This window comes from Hyla sarda, chromosome 7 (genome assembly GCF_029499605.1).
Source record: "Hyla sarda isolate aHylSar1 chromosome 7, aHylSar1.hap1, whole genome shotgun sequence".
NCBI classification, from domain to species: domain Eukaryota; kingdom Metazoa; phylum Chordata; class Amphibia; order Anura; family Hylidae; genus Hyla; species Hyla sarda.
Genome location: NC_079195.1, coordinates 187177357 through 187194546, shown reverse-complemented (window position 1 = coordinate 187194546; position 17190 = coordinate 187177357). Strand labels below are relative to the sequence as shown.

At 43.2% G+C, this 17190-nt stretch overlaps 1 protein-coding gene across 1 annotated transcript in view; it reads right to left on the bottom strand.

The window, feature by feature from the left end:
- Nucleotides 1–1144: 1144 nt before the first annotated feature.
- NCF2 (neutrophil cytosolic factor 2) overlaps nucleotides 1145–17190 on the bottom strand; it is a 73049-nt gene continuing 57003 nt past the window's right edge. Inside the window, exons 14-16 of the mRNA XM_056531866.1 lie at nucleotides 8210–8315; nucleotides 4881–5040; nucleotides 1145–1395 (exon numbers count right to left, since the gene is read on the bottom strand). Coding sequence (XP_056387841.1) covers nucleotides 1310–1395; nucleotides 4881–5040; nucleotides 8210–8315 — 352 coding nt within the window. The 3' untranslated portion in view covers nucleotides 1145–1309. The remainder of the gene's footprint in view (nucleotides 1396–4880; nucleotides 5041–8209; nucleotides 8316–17190) is intronic.

Below are 17190 nucleotides of genomic sequence, written 5' to 3'. Positions count from 1 at the left end.
GTGGCGTTGGTGGATGGAGCGAGATATGATATCCCAGATGTGTTCAATCGGATTCAGGTCTGGGGAACGGGCGGGCCAGGCCATAGCATCAATGCCTTCCTCTTGTAGGAACTGCTGACACACTCCAGCCACATGAGGTCTAGTATTGTCTTGCATTAGGAGGAACCCAGGGCCAACTGCACCAGCATATGGTCTCACAAGGGGTCTGAGGATCTCATCTTGGTAGTCAGGCTACCTCTGGCAAGCACATGGAGGGCTGTGTGGCCCACCAAAGAAATGACACCCCCCACAGCATCTCCAGACTCAGTGTGAACCTGCTTTCATCTGTGAAGAGCACAGGGCGCCAGTGGCGAATTTACCAATCTTGGTGTTCACTGGCAAATTCCAAACATCCTGCACGGTGTTGGGCTGTAAGCGCAATCCCCACCTGTGGACGTCGGCCCCTCACACCACCCTCATGGAGTCTGTCTCTGACCATTTGAGTGGACACATGCACATTTGTGGCCTGCTGGAGGTCATTTTGCAGGGCTCTGGCAGTGCTCCTCCTTGCACAAAGGCGAAGGTAGCGGTCCTGCTGCTGGATTGTTATCCCCCGCCCCCCTTCCATGACCTCCTCCATGTCTCCTGATGTACTGGCCTGTCTCCTGGTAGCGCCTCCATGCTCTGGACACTACGCTGACAGGCACAGCAAACCTCCTTACCACAGCTCGCAGTGATGTGCCTTCCTGGATGAGCTGCACTACCTGAGCCACTTGTGTGGGTTGTAGACTCCGTCTCATGCTACCACTAGAGTGAAAGCACCGCCAGCATTAAAAAGTGACCAAATCGGCAGCCAGGAAGCATAGGAACTGAAAAGTGGTCTGTGGTCACCACCTGCAAAACCACTCCTTTATTGTATGTGTCTTGCTAATTGCCTATAATTTCCACCTGTTGTCTGTTCCATTTGCACTACAGTATGTGAAATTGATTGTCAATCAGTGTTGCTTCCTGAGTGGACAGTGTGATTTCACAGAAGTGTCATTGACTTGGAGTTACATTGTGTTGTCTAAGTGTTCCCTTTATTTTTTTGGGCAGTGTAGTTATGTGGATATTGTGTTTTGACTGCATCTATTGGTGATATTGGTTTCCAGGACATATGATCTGACGAGTACATATAAGACTTACAGACATTTTATTCAAGTAGTAAAGAACTTTTTATTTATTTAATTATTATTTTTTTTTTTTCTTTCTTTTCTGAAATGAGACTTTGTTGAAGAGCAGGATGTATAGACTGTGCTCTAGTCCTTACACGGATGTATTGTTTGCAGTTTCACGCGCTGGGCATTGACTGTACAAATGCAGATGGAAAGATGCCCACTTTGTCATGACATTCTCCTTCCCACCATTCCTCCGACACTGTAACAGAGGAAGACAAACTACTTAGTGCAAAAGTGGTGTGAAATCTGTCATTACTCACACTTTATGGCTGAACATCTCTCTAATGCGAATCTCCACACAACCCTCTACATGTGCTCATCAATGTTCTGCACAGTACAGCATAATTTAAAGGGGTACTCCGGTGCTTACACATCTTATCTCCTATCCAAAGGATAGGGGATAAGATGCCTGATCGCAGGAGTCCCGCCGCTGAGGACCCCCATGATCTTGCACGCGGCACCCCAGTTAAAATCCGTCCCCGGAGCGCGTTGCTCCGAGTCTGATTACCGGCGACCACAGGGCCGACGGCGTGGGACGTCACGCCTCTGCCCCTCAATGCAAGCCTACGAGAGGGGGCGTGATAGCTGTCAACGCCCCCTCCCATAGGCTTGCATTGAGGGGTGCGGGCGTGACGTCACACGCAGTCGGCCCTGTGGTCGCCAGTAATCAGACTCGGAGCGAACACGCTCCGGGGACTGATTTTAACTGGGGTGCAAGATCACGGGGGCCCCCAGCAGCGGGACTCCCGCGATCAGGCATCTTATCCCCTATCCTTTGGATGGGGGATAAGATGTCTAAGCACTGGAGTACCCCTTTAAATGGGGAACATTTTTCTACATTGGAAATGACATTGTGCACAAGATTGTTCTATCTATTCTTTGTCAAAAACAGAAACTTGAAAAACCTTATAGGATAGGGCCACACAGTGCGTATACGCAACATATTTTATGCTGTGCTGCCTTGTGTGTGCGGTAAGGTTTGGAGGTGGACCCATGTGTCCGTCACGCTGGCGTGTTTGCCCCGCCTCTAAACCTTACTGCACACCAGGCTGTTGTGTGTGTGCTCACCGGAGAATACACAGCATATTTCCCACTGTGCAGCATAAAATACACTGCGGATATGTGACCCCCACCCTTAAAGTGTTACTGCCTTATTACACTGTCAACAGGTCAAAGGTTTTTGGATCGGTTGGGGGGCTGGGTGTTCAGATCCCTTCTGATCATTAAAATGAGTAATATTTGGGCACTTATACTATGTCAATGAGGCTTAAAGTGATCCCTCATCTTACAATGGACTCAACATACAATAGTTTCAACATACAATGGTCTTTTCTGGACTATTGTAACTTGAAACCAGACTCAACATACAATGTACAGATAGTCCAGATCTGTGATACGTGTCAATAGCCGGAAGAACCGACCAATCAGAATGGACATTTTACTGGTAAAACCCTTGTATTCCTGAAGCGTATGCACTGACTGGTGTCTGGTAGCGCCCCCTACAGTACAGGGAGGTATTACATGTTCTGTACTCTTTACCTGTATCAGGGTTAGCTGCTCCTTTGGACACCAGGTGGGGGCGACTCCATGTTACTTTTTTAGGACATTGCCTGCCAAAGAAGCTCCTGTCCTCTACATAGACCAGTGTTTCCCAAGCAGGGAGCCCCCAGCTGTTGCAAAACTACAACTCCCATCATACCCGGACAGCCTTTGGCTGTCCGGGCATGCTGGGAGTTGTAGTTTTGCAACAGCTGGAGGCTCCCTGCTTGGAAAACACTGACATAGACAGTGATTACAGCTCCCAGCAGCTATTTCTTACTTTTATATGTAAGGATTTGCTTTATCTATATTAGTTATCTACTTATTTTTCTTTAATCCTCACTTTTTCCTATTTTTTGATGACATTTTGGGTCTTCAGAACCAATTACCAGGTTTCCATAGAGTTATGGTCTCAACATACAATGGTTTCAACATACAATGGTCGTCCTGGAACCAATTAATATTGTAACTTGAGGGACCACTGTAGTTTGGATTATTTGAATACCATTAGTAAGTGCAAAGATATTCTCATAGCCACATATGGTAGATCTTTTGCAATCCCGTGCCATACAGGATATGACCTCACATGGCAATATCTGCAATCTCAGATCCCAGAGGTGCGACCTGATTGTATGAGGACATTTTTGGAATATCCTGTGAATATATGCTATAAATGTTTACACAGGAGTGGGTTTAAAAGTGACCATAAATTTCCAAAAACTGTCAGCTGAAAATTGGTTTACCCAAGAGTTATCTCTCCTGCCCTCCCCATAGAGACAAACATTCAGCATGACCAAATGTTCGTGTTTTTTATGGGAAGGGGGTGGGGTAAGCCATAGCCAGAACGCTCTGAAGGTGGCTTATCTCTGTCTAATGAGGTTTGGGTGTTTAAAAGTCCAAAATTCTCTACTCGTTTCTAATCTGTCATCTGTTGCTGGAGATTTGGATGGTTACTATGTACATTACACCAGCGTTTTCCAAACAGTGTGTCTCCAGCTGTTGCAAAACTACAACAACCAACATGCCCGGACAGCCAAAGGCTGCCTGGGCATTCTGGCAGTTGTAGTTTTGCAACAGCTGGAGACACACTGTTTGAAAAACACTGCCTTAGACAGTCATTTGAACCCACCGAAGGGAGCTGGTTCAGCAGACGTCATTATTAAAGTGTCTTTAGATGTAATGTGTTTACAGACTGAATGGTGGCAGAAGTAATATTTTCCCTTTGGAGGAGCAAAGTTTCAATGGGTGGAGCGACTGTTGGGTGGGGAAAAATCATTTTCCAGAGGGCTGCAGGGAATTGTAGTTTCATGGGCAGCACGCATAGCTCATTTGTGCTGCAATGGGTGGGGTGACTGATGTGTGGAAGAGAGAAAAGTGACCTCACACTTGAGGCATCCTGGGACTTTGAGTTGGAGGGAGGAAACTCCAACAGGAAATGGGCATTTAAAAATAGAAATCAGCAGCATTACGGTGAACTTACAACACAGCCAGTTAGCCCCAAGACAAGCATGTCCATTACTGTCTGGCAGGTAAGTGCTAAAGTCACCTTATGATGGATAACCCCTTTAATGAATGTAATGGCTATTATCACAGGTAATGGAAAAGAAGGATGCAATGGCCCTTACTGAACCACTGACCTCCAATGTCAAACATAAACACACAGAATATGCATAGAGATCCACATGACAATAATGTTTTGTTATTGCACACTATAGTGCCAGGGGCATAACTATAGGGGGTGCAGAGGTAGTTGCATCAGGGCCCTGATGCCCAAGGGGGGCTTTGAAGCCCCATAAGAAAATCCCATTATTATAGATGGCACATGATAGACATGAAGCCCTGTTACAGATTACAAGTTATGCCTCTGTATATTGCATAACTAGCCTCAAGGACACCATACAGAAGAGCACAAAGGAAGAGATTTATCAAAACCTGTCAAGAGGAAAAATTGCCCAGTTGCCCATAGCAACCAATCAGATCGCTTCTTTCATTTTGCAGAGGCCTTGTTAAAAATGAAAGCAGCAATCTGATTGGTTGCTATGGGCAACTGGGCAACTTTTCCTCTAGACGGGTTTTGATAAATCTCCCCCAAAGTGCCTACTGGTAAGGTTTTTTTCTGGAAAAAACAAACAAACAAAAAAGTACCTTTATTGAGAACCTTAATAATGTCTCCTCTTTTGAATGACAGGTCTTCCAGCTGTGAAGCCTCATAATCAAACAAAGCTTTCACAGTGCTCCCAGCTTTATCTTCTAAGGATAGGTGATCTAGGCCGCCGACCTCAGCATTTTCCAGGTGCTCTTCCATCTACAAAATAGAAAATGTTCACACGGTGGAGACTATTTCATACTATCATAATAAGACTGCATTCAGACAGACATGTTGTATGTGTGTTTAACTATCGGTATTCTCTGTTAGGCTATGAATTTCTGCACATGGAATTATGCACTTGGGCCGTAAAAACAAAGGGGGAGATTTATCAAAACCTGTGCAGAGAAAGAGTGGGGCGGTTGCCCATAGCAACCAATCAGATTGCTTCTTTCATTTTCCACAGGCCTCTTTAGAGGCCTGTGGAAAATGAAAGAAGCAATCTGATTGGTTGCTATGGGCAACTGCACCACTCTTCCTCTGCACAGGTTTTGATAAATCTCCCCCAAAATGTACAATTATGTGCTAAATAATAAGACATTAAGTAAAACTACTACCGAAACGGACTTGGGGGTAATGGTGGACAATAAGCTTAAAGGGGTACTCCTGTGGAAACCTTTTTTTTTTTTTTTTTATCAACTGGTGCCAGAAAGTTAAACAGATTTGTAGATTACTTCTATAAAAAAAATCTTAATCCTTCCAGTACTTTTTAGGGGCTGTATACTAAAGAGAAATCCAAAAAAGAAATGCATTTCCTCTGATGTCATGACCACAATGCTCTCTGCTGACCTCTGCTGTCCATTTTATGAACTGTCCAGAGCAGGAGAAAATCCCTATAGCAAACATTTGCTGCTCTGGACAGTTCCTAAAATGGACAGCAGAGGTCAGCAGAGAGCACTGTGGTCATGACATCAGAGGAAATGCATTTCTTTTTTGGATTTCTCTTTAGTATACAGCCCCTAAAATGTACTGGAAGGATTAAGATTTTTTAATAGAAGTGATTTACAAATCTAATGAAAACCTATAGCTTATGCCTCTAGGACCTCACCAATGGTGCATAATGGTGTGGGCAAAGATAGATATAACAGCGTTTATTCAAAAATTGTTTTTAATTCAGATTATAAAATATAAAATGTAATATATAAATAAGTAAAACAGTAACAAAATACCACATTACACTGGCATTTATCTAGTAAAAATCTCGCTGGGCCCTAGTGAGATATCAAAAATGTAAAAAATGTACATTTTTTACATTTTTATATTTTTTACATATATTTTTTTCATATATTTTTTACATTTTTGATACATTTTTGATATCTCACTAGGGCCCAGCGAGATTTTTACTAGATAAATGCCAGTGTAATGTGATATTTTGTTACTGTTTTACTTATTTATATATTACATTTTCTATTTTATAATCTGAATTAAAAACAATTTTTGAATAAACGCTGTTATATCTATCTTTGCCCACAACATTATGCACCATTGGTGAGGTCCTAGAGGCATAAGCTATAGGTTTTCATTATTTTTATATTATTGTTGCCGGTGGGGTCCGGCTTTAGCTTTAACTGCCTCGGTCCTTCTGTTGTGAGCTGCACCTTACTTTTATGATTTACAAATCTGTTTAACTTTCTGGCACCAGTTGATTAAAAAAAAAAAAGTTTTCCACGGAAGTACCCCTTTAACTTTAGTGATCAGTGCCAGCCAGCTGCTGCCAAGGCTAGAGAGGCATAGAGGCTTGTGACAAGGACATAGTTTTACCTCTGTATAAATCATTAGTCAGACCATTTATAAAGTATTGTGTCCAATTTTTGGCACCTGTATATAAGAAGGACATGGCTGAACTGGAGAGGGTACAGAGGAGGGTGACATGGTATGGAAGTATTACAGGACCAAGACAGGTTGTCAAGCTTGGGGTTATTTAGTTTGAAGAAAAGACCTTTTGATCGCAATGTACACATATATGAAGAATAGAGATGAGCGAACTTACAATAAATTCGATTCGTCACGAACTTCTCGGCTCGGCAGTTGATGACTTAACAATTAGTTCAGCTTTCAGGTGCTCCGGTGGGCTGGAAAAGGTAGATACAGTCCTAGGAAAGATTCTCCTAGGACTGTATCCACCTTTTCCAGCCCACGGGAGCACCTGAAAGCTGAACTAATTTATGCAGGAAAAGCCATCAACTGCCAAGTCGAGAAGTTCGTGACGAATCGAATTTACTGTAAGTTCGCTCATCTCTAATGAAGACAGTACAGAGATCTTTCTAGTTTTTATGCCTATGCCGGTAACCATGACAAGGGGGCATTCTGTACGTCTAGAGGAGAGAAGGTTTCACCATCACAGACAGGGATTCTTTACTGTAAGAGCAGTGAGACTATGGAACTCTTTACCACATGATGTTGTGATGTCTGACTCAATAAGAAAATTCAGGGGGGGGGGGGGGGGCCTGGATGTTTTTCTGGAAAAATATAATATTACAGCTTATGAATACTAGATTTATGGGGACAGAACATTGATCCAGGGATTTATTTATCAGCCTTCTTTTTTTGCCTTCCTCTGGATCAACACAGTAGGGTTTGTTAGGATCTATTTTTCCCTGTGATTGGTCAACTCCAGCCGTGTTGATTAGCAGACAGGTTTATTGCACATGTATCGATACCGGTGGATGTTCTCTAACATGCAGAGAAACAGCTCTGCAGACGAAAATCATACCCCAAGATAGATTACAGCCCTTTTTTTTGGCAACACTCAGTGTGAGCTGATTGGCTAAGAAACCCTGGTGGCTCATGGTGCATAACTTTATTACCAATCACAGGGTTCCTTTTACACTTTCTTTCTTATCATAGAAAAAGCTTATTATCCCACAAAAACCTCAATATTTTACCAAGGTCATTTGGATAGTTTTCGAGCATCACTGGGCACTGGCCAGAACTAAGACAATGGTTAATAGAAACTAGATAAAACCGGCCAACACCATCTAAAGTTAGACTATAGTATATATACAGAGAACATAGATATCAAAATATAATTTTACCAACAGGTTCTAGGTTGAACTCTATGGACTCTTGTCTTTTTTTTTTTTTTTCAACCTTACAAACTATGTTCCTATGGTGTAGGCAGAGACAGGGGTGTACAATGAAGGGGCATCTCTATTGGTGGTTTGATTGGTTACTATGAGCAGCTGCACCACTCTTCCTCTACACAGGTTTTGATAAATTTGGGTGCATTTTGTATGTAATAATGACAGCAGAGTTCCAGCAGAGGAGTGATTTCTATACCACGGGTGACGGTCATGCATTTTTATTAGGGTTTTTCCATATCTCTTACTTCCACGTCTGTGCACTTGAGTCTCAGGCTGTTGTCAGTAATCTGTGCCCATGCTCGCTCCACATTGTCCTTGGTTAGCTGTACTTCTCTGTCACCATCTATAAAGCTAAAGAGATTAGAAGTAATGTCATAGTGCAGTGAATTCTTAACTCATACATGTATGAAGAGAATAAATATATATGCATGCATGTAGAGATGAGCGAACTTACAGTAAATTCGATTCGTCACGAACTTCTCGGCTCGGCAGTTGATGACTTTTCCTGCATAAATTAGTTCAGCTTTCAGGTGCTCCCATGGGCTGGCATAGGTGGATACAGTCCTAGGAGACTCTTTCCTAGGACTGTATCCACCTTTTCCAGCCCACCGGAGCACCTGAAAGCTGAACTAATTTACGCAGGATAAGTCATCAACTGCCGAGCCGAGAAGTTCGTGACGAATTGAATTTACTGTAAGTTCGCTCATCTCTAGCTACAAGCCATAGTGAAGATTTCAAGTCGACACAGTATATATGCCAAAACATAAAAATTTGTCCTAGACTACCACATTTCATGTAAATACATAAAACAGGTACAACAAATTACCAGGGACTACCCATCTGGACGTGGTTCACATTTGTATCTCGGCAGGGATTATGTCCAGTAGTGTTGCTCGCGAATATTCGCAATTCGAATATTATTCGCGAATATTCGCATATTCCCGAATTTCGCGAATATAGCGCTATATATTCGTAATTACGAATATTCGTTTTTTTTTTTTTGTTTTTTTTTCACAGTACACATCACAGTGATCACCCCTCTCTGCTTCCAGCTTGTGTGGTGTAAAGAAGGCTCTAATACTACTGTGTGAGACTGGCGTGCGAAAATTCGCATATGCGAATATTAGCATATGCTAATTTTCGCATATGCTAATTTCCGCGTTTGCAAATTTTGTATATGCTAATTTTCGTATACGCGAATTTTCGCATATGCGAAAATAAAACGAGAATATAACGAATATACGAATATTCGTGAATATATGACGAATATTCGTCCATATATTCACAAATTCGAATATGGCCTATACCGCTCAACACTAATGTCCAGTGCCAAGAGATGTGCGGGTCAATTTAGAGGTTAAAAATATTTTTTTTAAAACTGCCCCAGGGACACGTGTATATGTTACAGATAGCTGTAGCTGAATATAGTTAATGTAGTTAATAAAATATTGTAGTGCCAATGTACACATAGTAAAATATTCAAATATTTAATTCAGCCAACAGGTGGAGCTCTAGGGTATTCTGCTGTCAGTAAGGAGAAGCCAAGCTTCCAGTATTATGGTCATGTGCTGAATGGGAGACCAGACCATAGATCAAGGCCATGTTTTACATTTGCAGATGAAATATGTACAATATCCACTACTAATTAAATAGCTAATAGTAAAACTCAACATGTAAAAGTAAGAAATGATGGAGTTAAAGGGGTACTCCAGTGGAAAACAATTTTTTAAAATCACCTGGTGCCAGTTAAACAGATTTGTAAATTACTTCTATTTAAAAAAATCTTAATCCTTCCAGTACTTACTCTAGCCAAATACATTACCAGTATCACTCTAGCCAAATACATTACCAGAGGAATGAAGCATGAGACCCAAAGAAAATCTTATGTATACTTGTAACAGATATCTATATCTGTCACATGGTGTACAGTGGTCCCTCAACATACGATGGTAATCCGTTCCAAAGGACCATCGTTTGTTGAAACCATCGTTGAGGAATCCATGCAATGTAAAGTATAGGACAGTGGTCTACAACCTGCGGACCTCCAGATGTTGCAATACTACAACACCCAGCATGCCCGGACAGCCGTTGGCTGTCCGGGCATGCTGGGTGTTGTAGTTTTGCAACATCTGGAGGTCCGCAGGTTGAAGACCACTGTTAGAGGAAGTTGTAGTCACGTGTCCCCGCCGCTCCGAACCGTGACCGCTGCCCGGGATGTCGCTGTCCATCGCTGTCGCCGCGTCCCCGAGGTGTCCCCGATGCTCCAGCAAGGCCTCTGCTTCCCCGACATCCTCGCTCTCCGTCACCGCCATCACGTCGCTACGCACGCCGCTCCTATTGGATGACGGGACGGCGTGCGCAGCGACGTGATGACGACGATGGAGAGCGCCAACGATGCAGGGATCCCGAAAAGGACGCGCCGGCGCCGAGGACAGGTAAGTGATCGTCAGCGGACCACACGGGGCACCGTAAACGGCTATCTGGTGGCAGCTGAAGCAGTCAGCGCTGCCGGATAGCCGTTTATGCGATGGCCGCGACATACAAAAGCATTGTATGTTGATATTGCCTTCAACATGCGATGGCTTCTGAGAGGCCATCGCATGTTGAAATTATCGTATGTCGGGGCCATCGTAGGTCGGGGGGGGGGGGGTCACTGTATTTGGGAGAATAATGTCCCAGCAGAATGAAATGGTTCTACATATTACCCACAATGGTTAAAGGAGTAGTCCAGTGGTGACTCAGTGGTGAACAACTTATCCCCTATCTTAAGGATAGGGGATAAGTTGCAGATCGCGGGGGGTCCGACTGCTGGGGCCCCCTGCGATCTCCTGTACGGGGCCCCAACAGCCCGCGGGAAGGGGGCGTGTTGACCTCCGCACGAAGCGGCGGCCGACACGACCCCTCAATACAACTCTATGGCAGAGCCAAAGAGCTGCCTTCGGCAATCTCCGGCTCTGCCATAGAGATGTATTGAGGGGGCGTGTTGGCCGCCGCTTCGTGCGGATGTCGACAACCGCTATCTGGCCGGAGAGCCGGGGCCCCGTACAGAGAGATCGCAGGGGGCCCCAGCGGTCGGACCCCCCGCGATCTCAAACTTATCCCCTATCCTTAGGATAGGGGATAAGTTTTTCACCACTGGACTACCGCTTTAACTAATATACCCCATAGGTCCCTCTAACCTTGTAGGGAATAAACATTGTTGTCATAATTGTCACTTCACGTTATTAATACTGTATCCCCCTCCTCGAAATGGTCTTAAAAGGTCGGAGAAGAACATCTGGGCTGTAATAAGTCCAGTTATATTCAAAAGGGTTTGGCAGGAATGCTGGGATAGGATCAATTGGCATCATCTTAAAGGGACAAGTGATTGATAAATAAAGAACAGTGCCAGGAGCCCCATTAGGTGTCCATATGAAGGTGACATTTGGAGATAAAAAGAACATTAAATTCTGAATTATATACGTTGAGGAAATTATTTTTTCGTGTCTGACCCTTTGGCACGGCATTGTTCAGATTCCTTGTACTTTCCTTTGCTTCCAAGTGGCATGGGTATCCATTTCTTCAGATCTTTTCCAGAATCCTAGATTGTTGGTTGAAAGTATCTTGATCATTACAATTCTTTTTAGAATGCCCTATATTGTCTATATGGTAAGTTACTGCACCATTTTATTTAAATGACCACTGTTGAAGTGGACGTAGCTGTTTGTGTCCACTGTGTTGAAGTGAGTGGAGGTGACACTTATTATCTGAGTGAGGGATCTTCAGACTTTTTATTTCTTCTTGTGAGTACGTTGGAGTCAATTTTACTCCCATATTTCTTTTTTTATTTCAGTAGGGCTGATCAAAAACACCTGCAATGCATCCAAAGGTTAATTTTTTTTACATGGTGGTATCACTTTCTGAAGACCCCAATATCCATTAAAGGGGTACTCTGGTGAAAACCTTTTTTCTTTTAAATCAACTGGTGGCAGAAAGTTAAACATATTTGTAAATTACTTCTATTAAAAAATCTTAATCATTCCTGTACTTATTAGCTGCTGAATACTACAGAGGAAATTCTTTTCTTTTTGGAATGCTCTCTGATGACATCACGAGCACAGTTCTCTCTGCTGACGTTACTATAATAATAATAACGCTTTATTTATTGTTATCCTTAGTGGGATTTGAACCCAAGTCCCCAGTACTGCAAGGCAGCAGTGCTAACCACTGAGCCACCATGCTGCCCTCAGCATGCATCTGCTATGCACAGTTGCTAAAATGGACAGAGATGTCAGCAGAGAGCACTGTGCTCGAGATGTCATCAGTGTTCCAAAAAGAAAGGAATTTCCTCTGTAGCATTCAGCAGCTAATAAGTACTGGAAGGATTAAGATTTTTTAATAGAAGTCATTTACAAATATGTTTAACTTTCTGCTACCAGTTGATTTAAAAGAAAAAAGGTTTTCACCGGAGTACCCCTTTAAGCATTATACGGGGAATTGTGACATTTTGTACCTGATCACAGTGAGGGAGGATGGTCCTCTGCTTAGTACAGAACATTATCATTCATATGTTTGCCTAAGGGTTGGCTGAAAGGTCTCGGCTCATAACCAAATTGCTAAGCATGCGCAGTCCGATCAGCTGAAGTCCAGAAGACGGAGGAGAAGCTTGTAACAGCAGTGTCTCTGGCACAACTACACCTAGCATGCTCAAGGCTGTGATGGGAGTTGTGCCTCCTACACAACAGAATAAGGTTAGCATGATACCAGGCACACTTCTAGCAATTTTTGCTACAATCCTACACATGAAGCACCTGTCTTTTTTTATTTATTTTTTATTTTATTTTTTTCTCTTTGATTACTGGTCATGTGATCCTTTGGGCTGGTCATGTGATCCAGCAGTGAATAATCCATTGTAGGTGACATGCAAGTCCTTAAGGACAACCCCTTAAGGACCCAGCCAATTTTCACTGTAAGACCCGGCCATTTTTTGAACATCTGACCACTGTCACTTCAAGCATTAATAACTCTGGAATGCTTTTACTTTTTCATTCTGAGAGAGTTTTTTCGTGACATATTCTACTTTATGTTCGTGGTAAAATTTTGTCGATACTTGTATAATTTCTTGGGGGAAAATTCCAAAATTTTATGAAAAAATTTTACATTTTGCATTTTTTTTTTTTTTACTTTGAAGCTCTCTGCTTGTAAGGAAAATTAATATTCCAAACAATTTATATAATGAGTCACATATACAATATGTCTACTTTGCTTCCATCATAAAGTTGACATGTTTCTACTTTTGGAAGACATCAGAGGACTTCATAGCAGCAATTTTCCAATTTTTCACAACATTTTCAAAATTGAAATTTTTCAGGGACCAGTTCTGTTCTGAAGTGGATTTGAAGGGCCTTCTTATTATAAATAAGGTGTTTCAGAGGAATAGCAGCAAAGTGAAAGAGAAAATTCAAAATCTTCATTTTTTACACTGGCATGTTCTTGTAGACCCAGTTATTGAATTTTTACAAGGGGTAAAAGGAGAGAAATCTTCCTAAAATGTGTAACCCAATTTCTCTTGAGTAAGAAAATACCTCATATGTGTATGACAAGTGTTCAGGGGGCGTAGTAGAGGGCTCAGAAGGGAAGAAGCGACAGTGGGATTTTGGAGACTGAGTTTTTTCTGAAATGGTTTTTGGGGGGCATGTCACATTTAGGAAGCCCCTATGGTGCCAGAACAGCAAAAAAAAAAACAACAGCACATGGCATACTATTTTGGAAACTACACCCCTCAAGGCACGTAACAAGGGGTCCAGTGAGCCTTAACACCCCACAGGTGTTTGACGACTTCTCGTTAAAGTTGGGTGTGTAAATAATTTTTTTTCACAAAAATGCTAGTTTTCCCTCAAATAAAATTTTTTTACAACGGATAATAGGACAAAATGCCCCCCAAAATTTGTAACCCCATCTCTTCTGAGTATGGAAATACCCCATGTGTGGACATCAAGTGCTCTTCTGGTGCACTACAATGCTCAGAAGAGAAGGAGCGCCATTGAGCTTTTTGAAAAAAAATATTGTTTGGAATGGAAGTCAGGGGCCATGTGCATTTACAAAGTCCCCCATGCTGCCAGAACAGTGGACCCCCCACATGTGACCCTACTTTGGAAACTACACCCCTCACAGAATTTAATAAAGGGTGTAGTGAGTATTTACACCCCACTGGCGTTTGACAGATCTTTGGAACAGTGGGCTGTGCAAATGAAAAATTTAATTTTTCATTTTCACAGACCACTGTTCCAAAAATCTGTCAGACACCTGTGGAGCGTAAATGCTCACTGTACCCCTTATTACATTACGTGAGAGGTGTAGTTTCCAAAATGGGGTCACATGTGGGGGGGGGGGGGGATCATTTTCTGGCACTATTGGAGCTTTGTAAACACACGTGGCCTTCAATTCCGGACAAATTTTCTCTTCAAAAGCCCAATGGCGCTCCTTCTCTTCTGAGCGTTGTAGTTCGCCCACAGAGCACTTTACATCCACACATGGGGTATGTTCTTACTCAGAAGAAATGGGGTTACAAATTTTGGGGGGCTTTTTTCCTATTTTCCCTTGTGAAAATGAAAAATTTTGGGTAACACCAGCATTTTTGTGAAAAAGTTTTTATTTTTTTTTTATTTTTCCATCCAACTTTTAAGAATTTTCATTATACACCTGTGGGGTGTTAAGGCACACTATACCCCTTGTTACGTTCCGTGAGGGGTGTGGTTTCCAAAATGGGGTCACATGTGGGCATTTTTTTGGGTTTATGTCAGAACCGCTGTAAAATCAGCCACCCCTGTGCAAATCACCAATTTAGGCCTCAAATGAACATAGTGCACTTTCACTCCTGAGCCTTGTTATGCGCCCGCAGAGCATTTTATGCCCACATATGGGGTATTTCCTTACTCAGGAGAAATTGCGTTACAAATTTTGGGGGTCTTTTTTTCCTTCTACCGCTTGTGAAAATAAAAAGTATAGGGCAACACAAGCATTTTAGTGTAAAAAATTTTTTTTTTACACTAACAAGCTGGTGTAGCCCCCAACTTTTCTTTTTCATAAGGGGTAAAAGGAGAAAAAGCCCCCAAAATTTGTAGTGCAATTTCTCCCGAGTACGGAAATACCCCATATGTGGCCCTAAACTGTTTCCTTGAAATACGACAGGGCTCTGAAGTGAGAGAGCTCCATGCGCATTTGAGGACTAAATTAGGGATTGCATAGGGGTGGACATAGGGGTATTCTACGCCAGTGATTCCCAAACAAGGTGCCTCCAGCTGTGGCTAAACTCCCAGCATGCCTGGACAATCAGTGGCTGTCCGGAAATGCTGGGAGTTGTTGTTTTGCAACAGCTGGAGGCTCCATTTTGGAAACACTGCCATATAATAAGTTTTTCATTTTTATTGGGGGGACAGTGTAAGGGGGTGTATATGTAGTGTTTTACCCTTTATTATGTGTTAGTGTAGTGTTTTTAGGGTACATTCGCACTGGCGGGTTACGGTGAGTTTTCCGTTAGGAGTTTGCGCTGAAGCAAAAAAAATTTCCGCAGCTCAAACTTCAAGCAGGAAACTTACTGTACACTCGCCCGTGTGAATGTACCCTGTACATTCACAAAAGGGGGGGGGGGGGGGTTAACATCCAGCTGTTTCAAAATTACAACTCCCAGCATGTACTGACAGACTGTGCATGCTGGGAGTTATACTTTTGCAGCCGCTGGAGGCACATTGGTTGGAAAACCTTCAGTTAGGTTCTGTTACCTAACTCAATATTTTCCAACCAGTGTGTCTCCAGCTGTTGCAAAACTACAACTCCCAGCATGTACTGATCGCCGAAGGGCATGCTGGGAGATGTAGTTATGCAACAGCTGGAGGTGCGCAACTACAACTCCCAGCATGCCGAGACAGCTGTTTGCTGTTTGGGCATGCTGGGATTTGCAGTTTTGGAACATCTGGAGGGCTACAGTTTAGAGTCCACTGCACAGTCATCTCCAAACTGTGGCCCTCCAGATGTTGCAAAACTACAAATCCAAGCATGCACAGGCAGCAAACTGCTGTGTGGGCATGGTAGGAGTTGTAGTTTTGCAAGATCTAGAGGACTACAGTTTGGAGATCACTGTACAGTGGTCTCTAAATTGTAGACCTCCAGCTGTTGCAAAATTACAACTCCCAGCATGCCCAAACAGCTGTAGTTTTGCAACATCTGGAGGGCTATAGTTTAGAGACCACTGTGTAGTCTACCCAGATGTTGCTAGGCAACTCACCGGCTTCCGTAGGATCCAGGGAGCCAGTCGCACGACATCGCCACCCGCCGATTAACGTCGCCCACAGCCTCCGCAGATCAGTAAGTGACCTTCGGCGCCGGTCCCTGTCGGTTTCCCCGTCCTGCCCCGCCTATTGAGGGTGGGCAGAACAGGGAAACCAAAAGTAACCCCCCGCCCCCGATCTGCTATTGGTCGTCGCGTCTTTACGACCAATAGCAGGGATAGGAGGGGTGGACAAGCGCGATCCCCTTTATATTCCGGGTCACCATAGACCCGGAATGACCCGGAATTGCGCAAATAGCAAGTGTGAATTCACCTGCGATTTGCCGCGATCGCCGACATGGGGAGGTCTGATGAGAGGATGCACAGGATGCCTGCTGAATGATTTCAGCAGGCATCCCGGTCCGATCCCCACCCAGCGGGGACCGGAATTCTCCATGACGTACGCGTAGGTCATGGGTCCTTAAGTACCAGGGTGTCATGAAGTACGCGTACGTCAAGGGTCCTTAAGGGGTTAATACATTAACCAGCCAATTATAAGCCTTGGCAAGTGTGATGTACAGCAGATGTTTCTTTTTTCTTTTGCCACTGCAGTTTTTGAGCTAAAGCCAGATGTGGATTCAAAAGGAATGGGAAATATAAAGGAAGGACACTTAGTTTCTGCTAGATCCACTTTTAGCTTTGGAAACAGGGCTTGGCTTCCAGCTCAAACACTGCAGTTGCTGTGGACATCAGCTCAGAGTATAGACCTTGATGTCTGGGGGGGGAAGAAGCTTGACCCCCCCCCCCCACCCCATAGTAAATTATTTGCAAAATAGCTGTCCTCAATAAGGTAAAGATATTGCTCTATAAGTTACACACAGTCCAAAGTTGTAAAATTTAAAACATGTCTAATAATTTGATAATAAAATTGAGTTGATTAAACAAATTCAGCTATGGTCTACTATAATCCATAATTTTGTC